This window comes from Carassius gibelio, chromosome B6 (genome assembly GCF_023724105.1).
Source record: "Carassius gibelio isolate Cgi1373 ecotype wild population from Czech Republic chromosome B6, carGib1.2-hapl.c, whole genome shotgun sequence".
Classification (NCBI taxonomy): domain Eukaryota; kingdom Metazoa; phylum Chordata; class Actinopteri; order Cypriniformes; family Cyprinidae; genus Carassius; species Carassius gibelio.
In genome coordinates, this window is record NC_068401.1 from 15,673,910 (window position 1) to 15,694,968 (window position 21,059).

At 35.6% G+C, this 21,059-nt stretch overlaps 1 protein-coding gene across 1 annotated transcript in view; it reads left to right on the forward strand.

Annotated features, from left to right (window-relative positions):
- Positions 1-4,503: 4,503 nt before the first annotated feature.
- Positions 4,504-21,059, forward strand: part of hs2st1b (heparan sulfate 2-O-sulfotransferase 1b) — a 77,443-nt gene continuing 60,887 nt past the window's right edge. The window contains exon 1 of the mRNA XM_052559551.1: positions 4,504-4,938. Coding sequence (XP_052415511.1) covers positions 4,815-4,938 — 124 coding nt within the window. The 5' untranslated portion in view covers positions 4,504-4,814. The remainder of the gene's footprint in view (positions 4,939-21,059) is intronic.

A 21,059-nucleotide genomic window follows, 5' to 3' on the forward strand; every position in this document is an offset into this window, starting at 1 on the left:
AGATGTGTCAAAAGGGAGGCCCTCTGTCTTAGACTTTGAAAACCCCTGCCATAGTGACTACTGACTCATGACCTCAGGTGCCACAACTAAAGATAAGCAGAGAAGACAAAGAGGCAGTTTTCAGGAAGAGTGTAGATTGCTTCTGTATGTTCAGCGTCCTTTATATATATCGCGATAGTAAACAGTGTACAGAGTAAAACATTTTTTTGTATCCCTTGTTCCCTATAAAATAAATGAAAAATAAATTACATTAGGCTATATTGAATTTATTTCAATTAAATACGAATCGAGATTGAATTGTAAAGTTGAACCCACAAATACGGAAACTGCCATGCAACAATGCAACTGAACACATGATGGCGCCAATATATATATATATATTAGTCGAACTACTTATCTTTAATTAAAATGACAACAATTTCCTGTTTCACAATTTTAAGTCTCAGCATGCTTTCCCAAAATATGCAATAAACTGATATTTAAAATACTGTATAATACTGTTAATTTAATGGTTTTAAAACAAGAGGAAAGTAGCAAAACAGTCATAAACAGAAATTCATGAATGTGCAAGAATGGACAAAGGAAAACATTGCTTGATAGGTTTTCTTAATCAATTTAGCTTAGCTTGAATTTCTGTGTATTTTGCAGATTTACTTTAAGGGATGTTTAAATCTAATTGAATGCTCTCTGCCTGGCTGCTTTGGCCACTTCTGAGGAGCAAGTTCATCCTTCACTGTCTGTTTAATGAGGTGCTTGACTTGCCTGAAGTGACTCTCTCCCCAGCTCTGTTCTCACACAGTCCTAACAGCTTCTCTGACAGTAGTGGCTTCTTTTCACAACAACACATCAGACTGGGATCTTATTTTCTATGACCACAGAGTTAAATATACTAGGGATGGCACACATACAAGGGGAGAAAAGGGCTAGCTGTCACATGGTGAAGTTGTCAAGGGGCTTTATTTCAGTTACTGGTTATAGTTTGTTTTTTAGTTTTTTTGTCCAATGCATGGATGCTTATTTTCTTGAGCAGTGACTGGCTGTCACATTTAGTTTTTGTGAATTCTATCACCAAAACAAAGATTCAGATTCAAGCAATAAATGTTGGGTAAAAAAAAAATGGTAACTGGTAATTGCAATGCATTAAAAAAAGGCTTATAATACATCAAGTCAACATTAGTAATGCATGAACTTGAGGTCATGTGATTCCAATCACTTATGGAACTGAAATAAAATAAACTCCATATTTCCCACAGGCTCTCTCTTAGTTATGTAAAACACTTTTAATAGAAAAGGCCATATACTGAACTTCTCTGCTATTAATAAATCAGCATTTAGGCCAAAGCATTTATTATTAATTACTAGGTTTGAGTTATAGTACAAGAGGTTAATAATGGATGTCTGGGCATGATTAATGCATTGCTAATTAGCTGCTAATACGAGTATTCTTACTGCCTTAACAGATGCCTTACTGCTGATTAGTGTTGTAATCCTTTTAAGGTTGCCTCCTTTGTGCCTATAGTTTTACTCCATTCTCCGTGAGTAATGTCTTTTTACTGCTTATTTTACTGCAGACATGCAATTTCCCATAGTGAATGAGAGACAATATAATTTATCTCACAAAAGAAGAATATATATATATATATATTTAAAAAAAAATAGCACATAATACTTTAAGTCGGTTACATAGCAGCTTAACAATATAACATGACAGTGAACCATTACAAATAATCTCATGAGAATGTATTGACCTTGTATTGTATTGGCTGATACTTCCAGTGCACAGTTAAAGACTACTGAAGAAACCCTTGAATGTACAGAATATGATCGTCTAAAAAACAGCTCACACTCAGTGTGCAGTGTCTTCTTTATCAAAAGCAACTAATCCACAGATAAAAAAATAAAAAAAAAAAAAAAATTATTTACTTTCGGGAGACATTACCTGGATGAAAGGAAGTTTCACCCTTCACTGGTTATTTCTGAATGCTGAAGTTAATTAAACCTTTAAAATTGAAATAGCATTTTTCTCCACTGCTGTAGAAGTAATTCTTTATAATGAGACCTTTGAATGCACTAAAACTATTTTTAAAAACAAATAAAACAATTAGCAAAAAAGTCTATGTAGGTTGGTAAAATGTGCAAATTTTGCAAACTTTGTTTTCTATATTGCTTGGTTAACATTTTTTTTTATTTTTATCAACTGATAATCAACCCCTAAGTGTCTACATTATGAACAATTTGTTGAACGTTTATTTTAATCTTAAAAACAAAAACATTTAACACGAACAGAAAACAAATGAGCTAAATTATAAGAATACAATAAGTGCTCATACTTTTTGTTAAGTAAATCTGTTTTAATGTTTTAAATGAATCTGTTTAATAATTGCTTATACAAATAAATCAATGGCTGAAGTGCAACAAATGGGATTGTTAAGAATTTTAGCAAACTCTGTCGTCTTGAAGGCCAAGAGTCTTAGCTTTTCAGTTAATCTGTAAGCAGGTAAAAAGAAAAATTGGAAAAACTATACAACTGCTTATAGGACCACTAAGCAGATTTTAATGAAAAAGAAAAATGCAATATAAACCAGACATGGCTAAAATAAAACCATAATAAACTTTTTTGTATAAATGAGAAAACATTTGCCTTTCATTGTCCAATGAAAATGAATTACAAATGCCATTTTTAAATAACTTTCAGTAATTCAGAAGCTGTTCTTATCAGCTCTGAGCACTGAGGGAAGCGCTATTGATTTTTTGGAAACAGCGGGTTGTGGTGGATTAAGAGAGGTTCAAGGAGCTGCCCGCTTTTCATAGTTTCACACAGTAAGTAATGCTCAAAAATGCTTCTTTCAACAGAGACCGATCATTTACCCCTGAATGAAGCCGCATAGAAGAAAAATCTATATTCATCTGATTGCGTCACTGGAAAGTCTGAAGATGTGACAAACACTTCTTTCTGTTTGAGACATACTGGCTCTCTTTGTTATCTTCTAACATTGATCTAAGACACAAAGGATGCAGAGCACTTGAATGATGCACTGAATGAGCCTTCAGTTTATGAAAGCATGGTCCAATGAACTTGACAGATTCACTGAACACTGTTTAACTGCTAGTTACTTTTGAGAATCATAGCTTATACGCACCTTTATATGGAACTTTATATGTTTTTTTGTTTTTTTTCTACAACACAGTCTGGACATACAGGTGCAGCAATCTGCTTCAATGTGTCCGCCGATATGCATGATATACTGCAGTTTGTGTAGTATATACTATATGGCCACAGGAAGGTGACAGTCATACTGTACATACAGTAAGTGATATGGCTCTACACCTGATGTGTTATTTTAAGCAGAAGCCAAATCCAGATGATTTGATTGGTGTCAATTTCCTCCATGCCTCTATGCATGCTGTGTGTTGGCAACACTTGGCACAGATACAAACTACAGGTGGTCATCTATACATAATTCCCATGGACCCTCTGCAATTGCAAGTGCAAATATGAGTCAGATGCCTAAAATATTTGGTTGAGTTCTCCAGAATTGGTTTTTTATAGTTACAGTTTTCAGTTGGGTATGTTACAGGGGTTTATTTAGCAAGAGTATTTCATTCTTCATATATTATGAATGTTGTTTTGTTTTCTCTCGAAGCTCTCACTTTGATTTTCAGTTTGAATTTAACTGCAGTAATCATACAGACCTACTTTTGTTTCAGATGGAAGCTACTTACAGGGCATGCAGTTTTGAGAGTGTATTTATAAAATCTAGGGTGGGGGGATATAGATCAATCAATCAATCAATCAATCAATCAATCAATCAATCAATCAATCAATCAATCAATCAATCAATCAATCAATCAGATGTAAAACACAAGACATGTTATTTGAAGTGTCAAGCATAAATTCATAGGAACCACTAAGAAACAGAAGAAACAATGCATCTGATAAAGTACTCTTTAAATTGTATAATCTTTGTTTTATAATTTGTGAAAATATTTATCAAAATTTATAAATCGTCAATGAGTTTTACAGGAATGTATGCCCCAAAAGCTTGAAATGACTCTGTTAAAAAATAAATTTCCTGCCAGCTGTGGTTGCCAGAATAATTCTTTAATATATATATTTCAATTGTAATGTGTCCCATTGGAAATTCTAGGAATATCAATTTACAGTTTTCACTGTAAATTATAATTTGATTTGAATAGGTTTTGCCTTTGTAAGGTGGAAAAAGGTATCTGGAAGTTTTTTCCCCCTTTTTTTTTTACATTAAGACTCTTTTACATTAAGCCAGATACTCGGCCCAGTATTTAGCTCATGGATAGTAATAAGGCAAGTTGTACTTGTGGTAATCCTAAGGAGATCCAGTAACGTAAACTCATTAATATTCAAGAGCCAAGCCTTTCACTGAGCCGAGCAAAGAGGAGAGACTCGGCTCGTGTCAATCTCCGACCCGATAGATGGCGCTTAAAGCGCCGTGCCGTTCCACTCGCTTCATTGGAGTCCGCGGAGGAATAAAATCCCAGTGTTGAGTGACGCAGGAGGGCAGTGGATGGTCAGAGCTGAGATGATGTGCAACAACTAAGCCCAAGAGTCCGTTGTCCCCGGTTTTAACAGAATACCATGTTCTGCAGACAGATGAGCGTCTGAAGTGCCCTTGCTTGCACTGATGTATTCAGTTACTACATCCGTAACTTTATTGTGTTCTCTGCGCATAATCGAGATCATCTGTCCGGAGTCGATATTACTGCTCCAGTAACGGATTGATCCGAGCTTCTCATTCACGTTTTACGGCATGACATGTAGATAATCATCCGATACTTTGATGGGGCTCCTGAGGATCATGATGCCACCCAAGTTCCAGCTGCTGGCTGTTATGGCGTTTGGAGTGGCGATGCTGTTTATTGAGAACCAGATTCAGAAGCTGGAAGAGTCTCGGGCAAAGCTGGGTAAGACTGCGGTTCTGTCTCACACATCAGATAGCTGCCTATCTACCCTACAAAGCCTTTTTGGACCTCATGCACGTTCGGTTCTTAATAGAATCGATTGGAACGCGTCTATTGACAGAATGCTGTAGGCAGCTCATAGGGTTTGAGACAGTCTGCTGCTGCTGCTCTTGTCTTCTTTACAACACAACACAAGACATTAGGAATGAGAGTGCTATAAGATATCTGAATTTGCATTAAACTTATTTGAAGTAATAGCTCACCCACAAATGAAAATTTGATTTTGTAGTCTTGATTGACTTGTCATCTGGCTCTTCTGCAAAATAAAACAAAGGAGAAATTTTGAAGAATGCTGTTGTGGTGCATTTTCACTGAATAGCAAGTGAAGATGTCAAACCTCAAATGAATGCTGAATCACCAATGAAATTACTATAAAAAAGAAGGATTCCTCCTCATGCACTATTCTTCATGTCATCTCAAGCCATATGATAGGTCTGTGTGGGACAGACTGATATTTTATTTGTAATCTTCACCTCTATACTAGAGTCAAACCATAATAGAGTGCAGCAATACCCAATGTCCTTGGTTCTTTAGAAATTTGTTAAACAGTTATATATACCATGAACAATTCCAAATAGCTGCTAGGTGAGTCACAATATTACAAACATTTATTTAATAATAATAATAATAATAAAAGAGTATTTTGAGAGTATAAATCAAGCTATTGTTTGAAAGATGTTGATGATGTATAGACAACATATTTAGTTTAATTTTAATTCATTTTGTGCATTTGGCTACCCTGCTGTCTGGTTGATTAGGAACATCGGTCTCAGTGATTTGTTTGTGCAGTTGGACATCGGTACTGGAGCAATGGTGGATGGCTAGATTTTCAGTAAATCATGATTTAAATTGAGTTTTGTCTCCAGGAGACTTGGAATATAGCCTAGTGCATGAGTCTTGAGGGGAACTTTTAGACTTTTTAATGCATTCTGTTGAGGCTTGACATCTTGAGGAAAGTTTTCACAACTGATCAGAAATGACGTTCTTCAAAATGCATAATGACATGGGGATAATTAATGGCATTTATTATTTTTGTGTGAACTGTCCCTTTATTTAGACTATAATGAAAACCTGTATCAAATTTATTTTATTGGCAGAGATACACTAGAGATACAGTAACTCAGCACTCAGCAGGGTATTTATTACATTTGATCAAACTCTTACACTGATCTGATTTTACTCAACGATCTGCTTTCATTTATAATCAGCTTGCACATTTATACTCACCTACTCACCATAATGCTTTGTGTGTAACGCAGGTAAGATATTATTAAACAAATAACAGACTTTAGCTGAAGAAAATTCTATAAATGATGATTGGTGCTCCATTTTGTCTTTCCTGTCTTGAGTTTATGAATGTTATAGCATACTAAAGATTGCCTCTAGTTGGTCCAGATTCCAAAGTTGGTTTTTGAAATGCTCAATATGGAGTCTACATGATTTGCATCATGGACATGCAGTCGGAGTTCCATCAACCTTATGCTTTATCTTTGTAAAGCAAATTTGTGTTTGGTTCGCATCTGAGATGACCCAGATTTGCCATTCTGTTGGTGTGGCTTTTGACTTCTAGAAAATACAGTAGAAGGCAAGTGAAACCATGCTTTGTAGCTTAAAATGTACAGAAGAAATTGTGTACCAAGTTCTACCAACTGCAGTAGAGGCAAACTAAAATATATAGTCGAAATATAGGACTATCTAGATGCCATCTTTAGGAAGCTATACCATTCGTTCAGTGGTCCTAAATGCGTGAGTCATACCACTATTTCTATTTCACTGTGCAACTGTTTCTTGCATGGAGTGTTTTAATATCCAAAACCTTCTGTTTTTGTTCTAAATAGTGTAAAATAATTGATTTACTGTATAAGCCACACACCTGCAGCTGATGTTCCTAGTGAACTGGATGAAGCTGGTGTGTTTTCACACACATCCTCCAGTGACCCATGACATGTTTTCTGCAGTCCAGGTGCATCCATACATTCGTGCAGCAAAACAGCTGAAATGAGTCCATTAATTTAGTCTGAAACTAAAAAAGATGGATGGAAGTTGAGTTACAGGTCTGTGGAAATTATTGAAGATTTAGAGTGGGAAACTTAATTTGGACTTTTCTTAAAGTGGGGAGAAAAACCACAGCTGCTGCCTGTAACCTCCAAATGCAATTCATAAGTCTAAATATCTTCAGCTGATGATGAATTTTGTTATTGTTCATGAAAGGTAATGTCATTTTTTTATCAAGTTAAATTGGTAATCTGCTCCTGGTTTATGCTGTATTTTTTCCCCAAAATTATATATAAAAAATAAATATATTATTGTCTGCTATTAATCTCATTATGAACAAAACTAATAATACTTTCAAAAGAAGTGTATTGTCGCTTACTGCTATATGAACAAAAGTGTAATACCATGTGGTTTGCAAACACTTTAAACAAATAAGATGCTTTTCACGGCAGTAGTACTTTTACATAGTAGCAGTTAAAGTGCACTTTTATACCATTTTAAGGTTGCTAATATTATTTTATCAATCTCTTAAAACAGGTTTACATGCATGCAAATTCAAAAAAAACACCTCATTTTCACTAACACCACTTTCACCTAATTTGTAAATGATTCATAGACAACTTTTGTGAAGCAGTTCAAAGAATCAGTGTCTCTAAACCCCTCCTTTCCGTGAGCCCTCACTGCTGTGATTGGTGAGACGACGCAGTCCTTTGAGATTAGTCCAGAGCCATAGAGATTGGATCTGGATTGGTCTAACGCATAAAGCGCATGTTGGAGATGAAACGCCCATTGCCATAATGGAATGACAGCCCTGGAGACTTGTCAATACATAGAAAAGATAGTAGCGATTGTACCTCATCGTATCGATTGTATGTCTGACAATGAATCGGTTGAAATGGCTGATTGACAAGAGACTGAATCGCGACTTGAGCAGGACGTTTCAATGGTAAGTGTCAACTGTTAACAGGTTTCTGGTAATTAAAAGTGATAAAACAAATTTACTCTCACATCATAGGATAAAGCGTCTTCTCAACGTGATGTTAATCACATGGAAATTTTACTGTGTTTGTGGGTGGGCAGGTTGGTGACGTAGAACATGTGCAGACATTATGCAAATGTGTTACATTTGTGACGTAGAGCCATAACCGAACAAGATTCAAATTTCTGACTACACGTTTAGACGAGTCGACTCTTTTTAATTTATTTTTTTATTATTTATTATTTATTATTTTATTATTTTATTTATCATGCACTGTTAGATTCACAACTTTGCAGATATTTTATCCTCACATACAGCTACATGACATACTGCATGAAATGTAATAGTCAAAAAAGAATTATTTTACAATATTGCTGTCCATTCGGTCAAGCCTTGCTTATATTTTTTGATCATCAAATTGATAAAGCCTTGGTAAGCATACTGTAACAGACTTCCATTTAAAAGTATTAAAAAATCTTACTGACTGCATATTTTTGAAAGGTAGTGTTAATTGGACGAGATCCCAACTTTTAAAATAGTTATGTTAGAAAATTTTTTTATGTTAATAAATGCTTTACTGCTTATTTTACAGCTTTAGATAAACTAAAGGTCAAGTGTGCCATTTAAAATATTCAAAAATATTCCACTATTATTGAATTTGCAGTGCAAGATAAAGTTTTGTATTTTCTGGTTGCTTTAAAAACACAAAACAACATACTAGACCAGATATGCATTATTACGAGCTGATTTGCTTTGAAGGCATATATTATGTCACCCAAAAATTTTAATCACCCCAGGATTGCTCCCCCTCAAGCAATCCGAGGTGTACAGTATATGACTTCCTTCTTTCAGACAAATACAATTAGAGTTGTATTAAAACATGTCCTGGCTCTTCCAAACTTTATAATGGCTGTGAATGGCTCTTAAGATTTTTAAGTCCAGTAAAGTCCATCCATCCATCATAAAAAGTGCTTCACGTGGCTTCTGGGGGTTAATAAAGGCCTTCTGAAGTGAACTGATGCATTTATGATAAAAAAAATCCATATTTAAAACTAGAGATGTTCCGATACCCTTTTTCTCTTCCCGATACTGATTCCGATACCTGGGCTCAGGGTATCGGCCGATACCGAGTACTGATCCGATACCTGGGTGTGTATCTGTAAATACAGCTGTATATACTACTAGCCCTGTGTAAATTGCTAGAATTATTTTATGGTGTGCTTCAGACGGATCCCTTAATAAAACATTAATAAATACATGGTGAACTACTGTAATTCAGTATTTTTATTATCTGACATGAATTTGACTGTATTATTTATTTTCTTAAGCAAAAAGGACTTCAAATGCAGCCAAAAATCTAACACCGCCAACTAAAAAAGGTATTTTAGTTTTACAATATAACTGTATAAAAACTGCAGCAAATAAGTCTAGGAATATAAAAAAAAATTAAATATTAATCAGACAATCTCTTTACAACAAAACAAGTAAAAAACAAGCAACCGTCTAGGCATAATTATTATTAATAATAGAGACATATTATTATTTCTACATAGAGACATAGCTAAATCTACTGTAGGCTACAACAGTAGCTTAATATATTGTCAATTTACTCATGTTAAACCAAACATTTATTTTAATAGAAGATCTTTGAGTGTCTGTGTTTATGATATGACAGTTTTCTCAAATGAAGCGGTAAATTCTCATGAAGTGACTGTTTATGCGTTTTTGTCCTCATATAGTGACACAGAGACTACAAAACTGGGAGCTCCCGCGCATCTGCGCCCGTCACCCACAGAGATGTAGAATTTTCAGGAGTAATATTTAAATAGTATTTTGCAGTTTAAAATTCACAGACACTAGTATATATTCGGCTACTGTCTGGAGCCCTGCGCTTTTACTAACACGGAAGCGACTGAACGCAGCTGCGGGTAGCTACCGAATATACTCAGGAGTCGGTAACTACCGTTACTACAGAGACATACTGCTAACCACTGATCTATAATATAGAAGCGGCTTCACTGTCTGTTGGCAGTTTAGAACGCAATGAGCGATCCAGTCATGTATAGATCAGTGCTGCTAACACGTTTTCATTTCTTCTATGCTGCTCTAAACGGGTTGCTTGTGGCAACACTGCACAACTTCCTTTGTTTGCAATGCATTCTGACCAGCGAAGAAGAACCGTGCAGCGGTTAGGCAAAGCTAGCGGTCATAACTAGGTCTTGTTTAAGAAAATGGTATCGTATCGGTATATGGGTTCATGTACTCGCAGATGCCGATGCCAGAATTTGTTGTGGTATCAGAGATATTTCCGATACTGGAACAACTCTATTTAAAACTTTATAAACGTTCACAAGAGATTGCCGTTCCAGCAGATGATGTAGGATGGCTTAAGGGGAAAGTAAATAATTTTTTTTGGGTGAACTATCCCTTTAATAAATGCAGTTATGATGAGTAATTTCAGAACTAGTTATTTTTCCTTACTTTTGCAGTTATGTTTGGTGATGGTGGTGCAGAATATGCTCACTTGACCTTTTAAGACTATTTTCTTTGTTCCTTTTATCAAGACACTTTGTATTGCTGATAGAAAGCCCTTTTCACTTATCACAAGTTCACAACTGGCATTTTATCAAAAGGTCTCTTTCTGCAGTGATGGTTGTTAACTTTAACAGACACAAAGATTGGATGTCCTTGTTAGCAGGTGATTCATTCCCATGTCAGCTACTGGAATCTCTTTCAGGACTCAGGTGGGCAAACTTGCTGTCCATGTGCTCAGGGATGAGTGGCTGATAGCAGAGCTTTCTAAATTGGAGACCTTGCTCTGACGACTTTTAAATGGAGTGATTTATTCTGTTTGTCATCACGGCAGCACCTCTCAGCTGTTTTCCCGGCATTCATGTCATGCTCTGAGAATTGAAAATGGCCCTTGTATTTGTCTGACTGATGCAGAACAAGTCTAAGTGATGACAGTGCAATTTTCTATTTTTCTGTCATGTGTATAGACTCTTGCAATGCCTTTGTCTTTGGATTCAAGAGGTGTGATTCTTTGATGTTATTGGAAATGATCCATTAGTTGCAATTGCTTCTTAAATGTTCAGTTATGTAGGCTTTTATTATGCTATTGTCTGTGGAAACTTGCTTTGTTTTCCCATAGCCCATCACACATTAATTTTGCTCTTGGTGTATATATACAATTTGTTGGCTATTCTTTCTGTAAAAGGGCCTAGATACTTGAAAGTTTCTCTTTACGCACTGCCCAGTAAACCACCATGGCAGAATCTCTACACAACAATTTGGATGTAAGGTTTTTGTGTGTTCTAGCACAGGAAATCTGTTATATACAGCTTTTCACATATTGCTTACAGGCATCTTCCAAGAAATATAATACATACAGAGGTCGACTCCATTTCCTAGAGATTATCCTGCAACCCGCTGGCACTCCATTGTCATGGGAACTGCTAAATTGGTCGAGATCCTGCCAGTGAGAGGGTGTATATCTCTTTGTCACATTAGTTTCTAAATGTATTCCTCTGTTGGGATGCAGTTTGTCTTTACAGTCACCGAACTGGTAATCGACCCCTTTTACCCAAACACAAAAAAGGTGAAGTGCTGCTTTAAAAGAGTCGATTTGACGTGACCTAAATGTCTCTTATTTTAATTAGGGACATCTCAAAAATAATTTTGCTATTTGGCCATGTAATTGCAAAGGAAGAGGATCATTACAAACCTGTTTAAAAATGCTAACACGCACTTCCTAAATTTCAGACAATGGCAGAGTCTGCAGGAAGAGAAAGAGAGAGAGAGAGGAAAAAAAAAAAAACTTTGACAGCTTATCAGAATCCATCGAAATGAGTTATTTTCTGTTAGTTTGTGTACACTGGTATTAAAATTGAAATCATCATCTTTATAGTTATTTTCTTTTTGTGTTTGGGCCTTAATAATGTATACTCTATATGTATAATCTGAAGGTATTATGTATAAACTGGCCAGTATGGCAAGTTTGTAAGTAAGACCGCAACAACCCCCCACCCCTCCCTGCCTTTTTTAATGCATCTCTGGATCTAGAACTAGTTACACTGAAAATGTGTTTATGATGGAATAACTTTTTGGAGTTTATAGACATAGATTGAACAAGTTTTAGTTTATTGATTCTGCCTTTAGTTATGACCTACTTTCCTTGGCACATTTCTCTCTTATAAGTTTAGTTTTTCTGTCTTTTAGAGCTGTATGTTTTGGCCAGTACCATTATTATTTTGCTGTTATGGCTGATATGACAAATATGATGGGCATTGGTGGACAGTTAATAAGTTTTTTTGTATTTCTTTACTTAGTTACTATTTTTAATAAAAAAAAATTTAAGCAGTATTTTTTGGGGGGGGGGGGGGGGTTTACTACATTCCAAAGCACAATATTGTACTTTTTACTCCACTACATTTCATAAAAACATTTTGTTCTGGAGAAATCATCATGCACTACGAGATATGATAGCGTTTAGTTATTTTCAATGATTCCGTTAACTCAGTTCGCAAATCACACTGAATGATTCATTCATGAATTGGATTGAGCAGATTGCAGCTGTTCTCCAGTTAACAACTCACTGATTCTAATGATCCGAGTCTCCAGTTAACAATTCACTAAATTCAAAAGTCTCAAAATGACGCAAAAGCTGGAGATCCTTGGAGCTTGAGTGCACATGCAACTGAAAGTAAGCCACTAATACTCTACTTTAGCATTTATTATTGTAAATAAAATATTTAGGTCATGAGTGTCCGTTGTTTGTGAACTAAAGCTGCTTTAAAAGGGCTGTATGAAATGCTTGAAAGTAGACATTCATATTTTTTTATGGACATTTAAAAAAAAAACATAATCGTAAAATAAGAACCAGTTCTCTGTTCCCAACCCTAGTGTTGAAAGCAGCCATGTCAGGGAGATGATGTATGTTTCTAGGCAAAAGCAGAAGCACCTTATTTGGCCTTACGAAAGTAGATGCATTTAGGAATCTTTAAGATTACTTAAGTGAAAAAGTGAAAGTGACGTGACATTCAGCCAAGTATGGTGACCCATACTCAGAATTCGTGATCTGCATTTAACCCATCCAAAGTGCACACACACAGCAGTGAACACACACCCGGAGCAGTGGGCAGCCATTTTATACTGCTGCACCCGGGGAGCAGTTGGGGGTTCGGTGCCTTGCTCAAGGGCTCCTAAGTCATGGTATTGCTGGCCCGAGATTCAAACTCTCTAACCACTTGGCCACGATTTCCCCTTTTTTTTTTCTTTTTTTTCTTTTTTAAAGACAGAACAGAGCAGCAACACATTTTATGGAGAACCATTTCGTGAACCTAGGAGAGTAGGTAATTCTGACTTTGCTATGACAATCTGGCGCTTCTGAATCAGCTACTGTAAATATGTTTTGAAATTTTAGTTGAAGTATTTGCTATTGAATGTTCAAGTGTGTGTGTGTGTGTGTGTGTGAGAGAGAGAGAGAGAGAGAGAGAGAGACAGGGTCACATAGTGGAGTCAGCAGTCTTAACCATCACTGTCTGTCATGCCACTCTGTTCCCCTTTCGGGCTTGAACTGATGGTAAAACTAACTTTACATTTATTTTTGAAAGAAGAAGCTCATGATTATGAAAAGGGGCGTTACATTTCCAACAATGCTTGCAGTGTTCGGCCAATCACAACGCACTGAGTCAATTGGCCAATCAGAGCAGACTGCACTTTTTGCTTGTCGGAAGGAGTGACTTTGTAGAAAATGACGCGTTTGAGAGAGATGGGGCATAGAGGACCTACCTTATTTTCCGCACTATAAGGCGCACTTTTATTTTTTTTCAAAAAATGATAGTGCGCCTTATAATCCGGAGTGCCTTATATATGGATCAAGGCGCTCTGTCAAAATGTTGACATTCCCTTTAGCACAGCTCCATCTAGTTAATGCATAACGCAAACCCAGTCAAACATTTGACTGCAATATCTTCTATTCTATGCGCTTTATAATCTGGTGCGCCCTATATATGAAAACAGTTCTAAAATAGGCCATTCATTGAAGGTGCGCCTTATAGTGCGGAAAATACGGTACAATAATGTACAGTATTTAAAAAATAATGTGTATTTTGAACATTAAATCATGTCAACATATTCTGTTACAACAAATACACAAAATAATGATCTTTAAAAAGCATCATATGACCCCTTTTAAAATAATGCAAATTAATTCCTGTTTTATTTGTAATAGTATATAATTTTTATATTAGCCATTTATTGGGCATCTTTCACAACATAGTTATGGATTGTCAGTATTATATTGGTGCATCCTTTTGTTTTTGGCAATTAGTAGAAATTAAACAAGATTCTTGAGAACAACTTTGTTCCATTTAGTTCCTGTTGTTTGAACTGTATTGCACTGATGTCTTTTAATGTGGTATCAATTTTATATTTACCCACTGCTAAACCTCATGTTAAAAACTGAATGCGGATGGCTAATTAGCATTGGGTTTTTCTTGAACAGCTTCTATAAGAACCAGTGTTCTTTTTGTAGCATCAAAGTTTTAGTTGTTCAGACTTCCAGCGGAGGGACCGAACAGAAGTCTCTCTGGTTTAATTAAGAAAATATCTTCATTTGTGTTTCAAAGATGAATGAAGGTCTTATGGGTTTGGATCAATATTAAGACGGAGTAATTGGATTTTTGGGGGAACTAACCCTTTCAGTGTCCTCTGTTTATAGAACAGTGGTCGCAGGCATACATTAAAAGGCCTTCAGTCTCTTCTGAGGCCTTGGAAGAGTAGATCGCATAGAATGGATATTCAGTTAAGCAATTTTTGTCATGGACGGAACATGTAGAATATAAGGTCACTTTTAATTTTCCTATTTTGTGGTTTGCCAATATGTGGCTGCCACAGGCCCCCACCTCTTTCTGAATAGAAATCCCTTTTGAAAGAAATGGGTTGTAGCCACTCAGAGACCAAATCTGAAAGCAGGAAACCCATAGAGCCCAGTGTGGGAACAGCTGAATAGATTTTCCAACTCACTTCCCTCTCCGCTCCTCCCCTTTATCCAAAGAGCGGAATGCCTCTTGTTCTGTAGTGGATTCCCTGCTCAACCTGCGGGTCTCCTTGGCAAAGCTGTGTTTACTGAGGCTAGAGAGCTAAAAAGGGAATGGATGATTGACAGCTGCCTCTCATTTTACTGTGAACTCCAGTCTGTTGTTCCACAGAGACTTCCCCTCAGCCTTATCACAAAGACTGCAGCTTTGAGGAAAAACTTGTCTGGGCCATTCCAAGGGAAAATACCTTTTTTTTGGAATTGGTATCGTGCTTCCAGTGTACTTGATTTTTCATATTTGAGCACAACAGTGAGATTTCTTTTTGTTGTTTCTTTTTAAAAACAGATTTTTTACATTATGAAACTTGGGGTAAAATCAAAAGATGTGTTGAGTTCTTTAATAATGCATCAAATTGCAAAGTTGCTTGGCAACTGTAAACCACGTACAGTCACCATGTGTTTTCACTTGGCTCTTCAGAACTTAATGGCTCTCATTATATTCAACTGAGCTGTCTACACTGGAAGTGCACATCTCTGACATTTTGCAGAGTACACTACAGATTTCTTGCCTATCAATTTTTTTTGCAGTACTGTGGTTTCTACTGGTTGGCCCATGTCTGCTATGTTATGTAAATGGTTCTACAGCTACGGTGCAAAATATTACGGTGAAACAAATACATTTGTGCTTAAGTGCCATTGTGAGGATGATCTGAATCTCTACTGACATTTTATAATCTGTATAGATGCAGTTGTGTGGTTAAATTGGATCCATATTGAAAAATGCCTTTGATAAATGTAATGATATCCAAATGATCATATGTAACTCAAACACAAAAGTCCATAAGCTGCTTTTATTTAAGCTTTCAGTAATGTTCTGTGATTCATTTTGCCTAGCTCCAACTGATTGCACTCATCAGACATATGATAAATTAGAAAAGTGTGACAACGTGAAAGTCAGCTTGGTCTGGTATTACAAGTGCACACAAAAAGTGCCTCATTCTCTTTTGAATACACACAAAAAGATGTCAAATTGTCAGTTTTGGTGAGTATTCACATAAACGCACTTGGTTACGTCTTAAGCAAATATAAACATTTCTGGTTTATGACGTTTTTTTTAATGCATAATCGGGTGTACAATGCATTTTTTACTGGTTGATATTCCAAGACGTGCTTTTAGCCCGACAGCTCTTGCATAAAATGGTTGTTTGATCAACGTCTGATTTTTGGAAACCAAAAACTCTCCAAACACCAGACCAGGCTCCTCTTTTTGGCACAAGTTCTTCTGTGTCATGTTCTACTAGTTCTGCAGCATCCATCTTCCCTGTAACGCCTGTTTCACACATACTCTGTCTGCAGTGCATATTAGAGCTGCAACTAATGATTATTTTTTCTGTCGACTAATCCTTGGGCGTAGGTTTAGGGGGGACGCTAGGTACTAGTCCCTATCAATATTTTGAGATGACAAATTTGTCCCCACCAATATTTAGCAAGCTCCTTTGAACTGCTATTTGTATCTTTGCACTGCTATTTGGATCGATTCTAATGGCCAGGACGACGACAGTACAAGAAACGCCATAATTTGATTGGCGGCGGGGTATCTGACAGGCTACACGCGCGGACTGGGACTACTTTTGTGCTTGCACTAGCAGCGAGCGGTTGGTTTGTGTACGCGCACATGTTGAAGATGCCGATGGTAAGTTACAAGGGTTGTCTCTCTGCCACATACAAAGGCCAGAGTAAAAACATTTTAATATTCCGGGTTTTTTTTTTTTTTTTTGCCCCTTTTTGTACTTTGTAGATGCCACCCAAGAAGAAGAAAGGGGACAAAAGAAGCTTTTTCATAAAGCAGAGTCAGAGTGTAAGTAGGCAAAATAACTAGCTAGCCACAAAAATAAACTTGCAGTAGTGACTGACCAGGCTTTCAAATGCATATTCTGTGGAAAATAGTATTAACTGGTGATAGTATTACCCATGATGATAGAATGCTACGTTAGCAAGTAACTGAATGTCAATTAGCCTGTAAGTTACCTTAACTTAGAATCTTGCAGTCAACATAAACGTGAGTGTACTGGAGGGTAAATAGTGTTTATAATAGAAAAAGGTTAATATATTTATTTATTTAGATTTGTTTCCTTGTGGCAGAGTATTTTTTGTTAGTGTAAATACTAATGTACATAATAATTTATCTTAATAAAACGTTTGGTTGTTCAGCATTACACAGTCTCAGATTTTTATTTTTTGAGAGTGCATTTTTGAGATTATACAGTTATAAATCACCATTAAATCACTGGTATCTTTACCATTAAATCACTGGTAAAGACCCTTTTTTTTATTTAATTTAAAACCAAGTTAAAAAACTAAAACAAATACTGAATGCTGATTAAGAAAAATCTTATTGAATGTGTGTTGGTTGGATTGTAGAACTATGCAGTTATTGCCTTTAATTTCACATGGTTACAGTTAATGTTTTCATTTAAGGCCAGTTCTATGCAGTTTCAACCCAATTCAAAAACAAAAGCTAAATGCTGATGTATGTTCCATCAATGTTTGTACTGCATGTAGGCTACTTACTGTGCAGTTACTGTCGTTAATTTCAGATGGTTAAGCTTATTGTTTTCAATAGCCAAAAGCCAGTTTGGCCTATTAAATACCAAATAAACTTGGGTTTGGACCAGGCAAGTGAACCAAGTGTGAAAGCACCCTTAGTTTTTAATTTTAAGTTAATCTACTGCTGTGTTTCCTCTCTCAATCAGTAGAAAATGTGGTTAATACACGGTCATGCATGAAAAACCTAATATACAGTGAAACCGGTATAAAAAATAAAATAAAAAAACTACTAAAATCTTATATTTTAGTCAACTTAAACAAGACTACCATTCAGATTACTAAAACTTAATTACTATGACTCAAACTAAATTTAAATTTGCTGTCAATATTAACACTGCTGACTCAATACTTAAGTTAGGTGCTTGTTTTGCTTCGCATTTATTCAGACTTTGAAAAAACTTGAGTGCAAATGCAAAAATAGGGTCTGAAAAAAAGAATAAATGTATGAAAATATGTATTGTTAATTTTTTCTTAATGACTTGAATGGAATATATTTACTCCCTTTGTGTGCCTCTGTTTAATTATCTCTCCCTCTGTGTTTTTCAATTAATCTTTCCCTTTGAAGTCTTGCTTTTAGATTAATCAAGTGACAGATAATCCAGGCTCCCTTAGATGTAGAATCATAGAGCACTGCTTCACAACACCAGGGGTTTCACTTGCAACCTAAAGATTGTTTCTTTCATTCTTGCACTACGTATGTTTTCCTGCTGCACACAATTTCATTAATGCAACCTTTTAAAGCTTTTCACAGCTGCAATCCACTTATCAGTGGCTCCCATAAGGAAATTCTAAATCTCTTTCAGGGCTAAAATTAATTATCCTTAATATTGCTAAATGAGAATAGCTGAATTAATAGCAGCAGGGCTGACCCAAGAATAGAGCTCGTCTAAGATCACTCATTTCCATTCTCATCTCTCAGTCTTCCTGGTGCCCCGTGCCAGAGGCTTTTCTAATCTGTGAGTATGTTCTTGCAAACATCCACTTTTCCATCACGTCTGCAGCCTCACACGCTCCACTGATCACACGGAGGAGAGCAAGTGGACCATACACACTGGTAGTAATGGACAATTGGAGGTTTTTAGTAGCAAAGCTGAACCTCTCAGTTGGGTTTGCATCTGGATGGTGGTTTTTAGGCCCAACATGGGCTGAATAGGAAAATTTACAGTTTGTATTTTAAACATGTTTTAAATGATATAATGTAAGATGATTGATTGCAGAATTTTGTAGAGTAAATAAACAATTTAATGTGAATAATTTGACCGAAAAGTTCCTTTAGAGAAGAACTTAACCAAAGTGAAATCTTGAAGCTTTTCAGTCCACTTATTTTTATGCCAATATTGTTTAAATGCTTGATGAAAAGACCAAGATGCAGTTTTTATAAATCTTACATATACTGTGTAAATATTTGTATAATTATTTCTCGTGCTAAATTTATGAACAACATCAAAGGATGATGTGACCTGAATAATTTACTCAGATGATTGATTGTTACCTTCCAGAACTCTCAGATGCTTTGCTCTGGGACAGAAGGCATCTGCTGCCGATCGCTAGCAAATATGAAAGTTCATCAGAGCGTTTTGTTTGCATGCTTTAAACCACAAGTAATTTATTATATTTATATAAGAGCCACAGTTGCTTAGCCAGTGGCAACACCTTCCATTTCCATTTTGTGCTAGTTTTCCAGGAAGTCATGATTTTGTTGTTTTGAACAAACAGGGCTTTTTTGCAAATTGCTTTTGAGACAGTCTGATCTTTTTTGTGTGTAAATTAAACATAAATGGGCGCACAGCTTGTTAAGTGATGGATGAATTAGCTGTTTTAAGGGCTGTTTAGTCCACAACAAATATCTATTTATTATAAAAACATTGTATTAACAAACTTCGCAGTTGCCCAGAATAATTTTTTGAAAACACATTCATATAAAATCATTTTTTATAGATGAAGCATTCTGAAATTTGTTTATGGTTTGCTTATTCCTAAAACTCTCCTTCATTTACAAAACAGTATGTAGTCAATCAGAATCTCTGAACAAACATATGAACCTCTGACCCTAGACGTGATTGAAAATAAATAATCCGCTTGCTCCTGACACTAGGGTCCTTCTGAAATCAGTTTGAAAGCGGTTTAAACTATTTTTAATTCTATTTTGACCCTATCTCCATTGTCCTGTGAAGAAAACTGGCCAACCGATTAGCTCCGATCAGAGTTGCTGCTATTATACAAAATGAGAATGGGTGACACTCACACATTAAATATTTTTTTGCTAAGCACCATTGTACAGTGGAGATCAAAATTGGAGAACAATTTAGTCCTGTTTGCAGTTATCCTAATAGGAGTAGAAGGGCAGTTTTGTAAGCATATTGCATAAATTTATTATATTCTCAAAAACAGTATGTATATGTATGTTTTTTTTAAGCGGTCTCCAAAGTGGATAAATTTGAAGATGCCATTTCCACATTGTATTGTGGACTCTGGAAACGTCACGTGCCATAATTTTCAAATCATTTTGAAGATGAAGCATGTGACACATTGTACCAATAGATACTACTGTATGTTTATACTGTCCGTTATGTGCCATTCACTTTCACACTTGCTACAGATGTGTTACTTTGTACACTCTTCATATGACAGTCCTGTAAAGAAAATGCCAAGAATCTGGCGATATGATACGTATCACTATATAGGGGTTGCAATATATATATATATATATATATATATATATATATATGGGGTAATTTTTTTTATTTTAGGAATAGTATATATTGTAAGAAAAGCTGTCAGTAAGAACACACCACCATATGCAAACCTTAGCATAAAAAAAAAAAACACAGAACACAGTGGGATCTGTATTTGTAATTATCAGTCCGTATAACATTAAATGTTATCAAACCACTTTGTGTGCTTGTATGAGTAAAGGGGATAAATTAAAGTTCTTTCAGGATCCCTTAATAAAATAAAACAATATAAAAACAATAAAAGCATAATCTAAAAAACCAAGCCTTGTGCATTATAACGAATATAATACAGTTGGTTTGATACCTTTCTCTCAAACGTTGTGACAGTTTAATTAATTTAAGTGGGCACAGTATATAAAACAGTTGAAAAATATGGATTCAATAATGTATATAAAAACAATAAAGGCATAATCTGAAATACTATGCCTTGTGCAATACTGAATAATATTCTATATATTTGTATATTTTAAAGTTAGTTTGATACCTTTTAGATCAAATGGTGTTGTCGTTTAATGGATTTATATTATTGCATACATTAAAAGTTGTAAAATTGGTTTTATATTATTATGTCACGTAGTTAAATTGCTTAATTTAAATAGTTCATTGTTAACTCCCCCCTAGAAATTAATCCTTGTGCAACGTAAAGCGCATATATTTATGACTATCTGAGTTAGTTTGGGCTCAAAACATACTAACTTTACCACCGTCG